General features: G+C 42.7%; 1 protein-coding gene across 1 annotated transcript in view; it reads left to right on the top strand.

The window, feature by feature from the left end:
- Positions 1-5,000, top strand: part of LOC122254294 (uncharacterized) — a gene marked incomplete in the record, with an annotated part of 139,004 nt that overhangs the window by 25,873 nt on the left and 108,131 nt on the right. The window contains 2 exon segments of the mRNA XM_086539946.1: positions 181-729; positions 999-1,086. Of these exon segments, the coding sequence (XP_086396072.1) occupies positions 181-729; positions 999-1,086 (637 nt within the window).

Below are 5,000 nucleotides of genomic sequence, written 5' to 3' on the forward strand. Positions count from 1 at the left end.
ACCTCCCCTCAATCGCTGAACCTTTTCGGCAAACATACCCAGATATCTATGCTCACCAGCAGAAGGATATGACAGTTGTAGCAGCTACAGAGGTTTCAGATCCCCCGAACCTGTCATGGCGCCTCACAAGTAGTGACTTAGTTTCAATAGTGCTGATATAGTTAGCGGCATGTTCTTCAGCAGGGCGGCTTGGGAAGTGCTCAACACCCGCCCGCCAAACAACATCCGGGACCTCTCGGCATTCGACCCCAAGGCCCGCAAGGACAGATAAGACCCAACAGCACACCGAGCCCACAGGTTCTGTCTGGATCGCATTCCAGCTCGAGTAGCCCTCAGGCTTCCGTTAAGCAAGGAGAGCTGCCGGGGCCTCGAGGTCCCAGCTCCCCCTACACTTCTCATAACACACACTCACCGCTGCCTTCGGGCCCCACCATGAGTAGTCCTTGCTCGCTCCGAGGCATGCAAAGCGGGCCCATGAACGGCGTCCAGTTTAACGATTCAAAGTCCCATGGACGCCAGTCGCCCATGCGATCCCAAGGGGCCTCTGACTCCGTGAACAGCCCGAGCAGCTCCTCCGGCATTGTGTCGCCCTCTCCCCAGTCTGGGGAGGGGCACCGGCCCACCGGGGAGTCTCAGAGTCAGCCTGGCACTAACCAGACCGTGATGAGTGATGTGGGTTCGTCTTCCTCACAAAGTTCATCCTCCAAGCAGACGGACGAGGCGGAGAGGGTAGGACCTTCCAAACTGTTGATGTAGTTGCCATGTTACCGTGAATTTTACGTCTCCCATTTCTATGTAGTCTACCAGCTTGAAGCATGTTTAAATTCGTACTGAAATGTTTAATAGAATGACGTCAATAGACACTTGGAGTGGTATATTCTCCCTATGCACTTCTGGCCTCTGCTCTTTCACTGTTTACTTAGCAAATTCATTTCTATACGTGGTTGTTCCGTTCTTCTCGCGCACTCATCATATCTTAACGTCTGCTCACCTTCCAGGGAATGTTCGGACCTCAAGCTGACATGCGGCCGGGTCCACCGGGCTACCAGCAGGACACTCTCCAGCAGGGCCAGCTCGGAGCTGACCGTGAGTATAACAAGCAGTCCACTACCCTGCCCCCCAACACCTCTTTCCTTTCCATACGCTCTTCCCAACCATGCTCGCAAACATTACAGCCTTCCTCCTCAAAGGAACAACATTCAGTGAATTCTAAGAGACCAACAGATCTACACACGAATTCTTCTCTGTCACTATCGAAACTCGAACCTATTTTCCCTGCCCCAATTACAAGTAATCATTATTCGGATAACCAAAACTCAGATAAGGTGCGTGTATCCTCACCGAATAGAGTAGAACCGACTGACGAAGGTACTAAACGCACCGCCCTCGCTGATTCTGAAAACGCACTCTCCACGAAAACTGCAGTTGAGAGTTCTAAGAAAGACACGAAAGGTGGCTTCGAAGAGGAGACGCACAAAGCCAAAGACGCCGAAGACCGAAGCAAAGGCAGCGACGAAAAGAGCGGCGATAAAGACTCCTACGAAGTTTCCGACGAAGACGTCAAGCGATACCTCGCGTTCCTTAACAAACCGCTTGATTCCCCAAGAGACGTCTTGCCGCAAGACCTCACCGAAGAACCCATCGCGGAAGAGGAGGAGCCTGAGCTCGGCAGAAGCGGCGAGGGAGCGGAGAAGAGCCGCAATGGCGACCGGAAGGAGACGCGTGTGATAGTGGTGGAGGAGGAGGAGGAGGAGCAGGAGGAGGAAGAAGACGAGGAGATAGAGGAGGAGGAGGAGGAGGAGGACAACGAAGACAGCGACGAAGAACCGGAGTCGCCTAGTCTTCTGACGGCTATGACATTCTACGATCATTCTCCCGGTGAAGTGTACACCATTCACGAGGACGAGGACGAAGCGAGTTCCCCGACTGCCCCGGACGGTGTCTCAAGGCCTCGTCGGAAAGGTAGGGCACAGTAGCTCTAGATCGACTTTCTGTTCACAGTTGCTTGACTCACCACGTACACAAAACATGGATGTGTTAGTTTGATTGCGAATTCAGTATCTTCAGGTGGAATCCAAAGTTTGGGGCTTCAGAGCACTGTTTTTCGGTGTGTTGATATTGATTTGTTGTTTGTGGACATTTAGTGAGGAATAGTGGTTTGTTTACAAGAACCAGTGAGAAGAAATAGCGCTAAGATTTCTGCTTTTAAGATTGTTGGTCTTTCACTATTGCACACTATATACACAACCGTTAGGATTTTCTTGAAACACACATTGTTGATGTTCTTACTCTAATGACATATGCATGCGTGTGTGTGTGTGTGTGTGTGTGTGTGTGTGTGCGTGTGTGTGTGTGTGTGTGTGTGTGTATGTGTATGTGTGATATATATATATATATATATATATATATATATATATATATATATATATATATATATATATATATATATATATATATATATATATATATATATATATATATACATATGTATATATATATATATATATATATATATATATATATATATATATGTACATATATACAAACACACATACTCGCATTCACATACACACACGCACACACACACGCATAAGTGTGTATGTGTGTGTGTGTGCATGTGTGTGGAATATACGTGAACATAGGCTACAGATTAACTCGGGAATAATTCGGAATTCCAACACCATTTTTGTTTTAGTTCTTTTATATAAGACTTTTTTTAGAAACAAATCAGAAAGTTTCACGAGCAGAAGTAATTGTCCATATTTACAAAAGGTTAGACCGAGCCAGGCAGATGCTAACGTTGCGCTGTTTCTATAACCCCCCCTCCCTCCTTTCCGTCCTCCCTACTCCCCCTCCCACTCTTCTCTCCCGTCCCCTCTACCCCCTTCCGTTTCTTCCTCCTCCCCCCTCCCGTCCTTCCTCCTCCTCCCTCATTCCCCTCTCCGTCCCCATTTCCTCCCCTCTCTCAGTCTCCCTCCCTTCCCCTGTGTTCCCTCTCCCTTCCCCCTCCCCCCTCCCGTCCCTCCTCCCCCTCTCCGTCCCCATTTCCTCCCCTCTCTCAGTCTCCTTCCCTTCCCCTGTGTTCCCTCTCCCTCCCCCCTCCCACCACCCGTCCCCGTCCCCACCGCCACGTTAAAGTCAAAGGGTTATAAGCCGGACGTAATTATGGAATCGGTTTCCTCTCTCCTCATTAACTCGGACAATTAACCACCAAATGACATAAGCTCACCTTAATTCCCCTCTATTTTTTCCGTGTAGATTTGGTAGGTAATATCCCCCCTACCTTGTTTGTTTTGTGTTTTGTTCTTGCTCTTCTCACTCCCGGTATCTTGCCGAGGAAAACATGTCATTTCCTTTTTATTGATGTTCTGTCCTTAGCCATAAAAAAAAGAGAATTGCAAATATGAAAATGTAAAAAAAAAGAAAAAAAAGTAGAATTCACTTGAAAAATAAATGTTTACGGTCAGTAATTAATGAGCTCAGAAAATGAATAGATATGCATTCAATTCTAACTTTTTGAAAGACTTAAGTATTCTCATTTTGAAATTTGTTGATAAAACTTTTTTTTTTCCTGATGACTACCTTTGTAACTTGCATATTTGCGTGGGCACCAATTATTTATTTTTTCCCAGTAGACTCGCTCTAATGAGCAATAAACTTTTTTCGCTATTACTATTTTTGCAGTAAAGTATCAAATGAATCTGTCAATATTTAGTTACTTAACGAAACGAAACCAGAATTCTGGTGAAAGGGAGCCCTCTTCAAGAAATTCGCGACTCATAACTGTCAAATAATCCCCCAAAGTCCATTAAATGACATAGTAAAAATAAATTCTCCCATTAACTCTCAAAGAAAAAGAAGAAAAAAAAAGAAAACGTTACTCGATAGATCGTTCACATACGATAGAGACTCAAGAACTAGGATGGGATTTAATGATTAAGTGTGCCTGTGAGAGAATCTGGGTTGCCGAGATTCTAAAAGAGAATGATTTATTGATTCTCGTTTCGATACTGAGTAGGTCTTTTAGGTATGCCTTAGACATGTATGCAGGGCAGGTAGGCTTAGTAAACAGGATGAGCACTTGGGCATTTATACCTACATGCGAGAACAGTATACTATCTTTTAAATGCCATGTTGTAGGAAAGACAGACTAATGAAGCAGAGAAAAATAAGTTACATGTATTAGATAGATCATTTATAGAATTAAAAGGAGGGAAAAAAAACTGATCCACGTTTACATACAGTTCACGTAAGCTTGATAAGTTGGTTTCACGCCGACCACGATGGCTGCACTCACAGCACTCTTTGGTAAACTCGGGAGAACTGCAGTGCTATGCTATTCCATGTAGTTTTGTTTTTTTTCCATTTCACGTGGATTTTGACTTTGAAACTTCACAAGCCAAAGTATTTGTAACCTGCTTCCATAGGCACAGCAAAAAAAAAAGAAGAAGAAGAAAAATCATTATTTGACAACACTCGTTCACTGAGGCGAACCTGTGACATGTTCTGTTATTTCTCATAAGTATTATCGGCATAAGAACTATTAACATTCACTTGATTCTATGAAAAGAACAAAGGGTTCTTCTTTTGCATCTGGAATGGTGGTTAAACGGTCTGCGGATTATTTTCGGTGGTGTTGCTACAAGGGAACTTAGTAAGATCATCTATGTATGCATAGGTGCGAGGTATATATGTGTGCGTGTATGTGCGTATGTATATATATATATATATATATACATATATATATATATATATATATATATATATATATATATATATATTATATAATATATATATATATGTAATATATGTCTGTGTGTGGGTGTGGGTGTGTATTATATATATATATATTATGTATATATGTAAATATATTACATGTGTATATATATATATATATATGTCTATTTGTTTGTGTGTATATATAATATATTTATTATATAAATATTATATATGTATATATGATATATATTATATATATTTATATATATATAATATATATA

The sequence above is a fragment of the Penaeus japonicus genome, unplaced genomic scaffold (assembly GCF_977035675.1).
Source record: "Penaeus japonicus unplaced genomic scaffold, GWHDUDI00000001_assembly GWHDUDI00000009, whole genome shotgun sequence".
Taxonomy (NCBI): domain Eukaryota; kingdom Metazoa; phylum Arthropoda; class Malacostraca; order Decapoda; family Penaeidae; genus Penaeus; species Penaeus japonicus.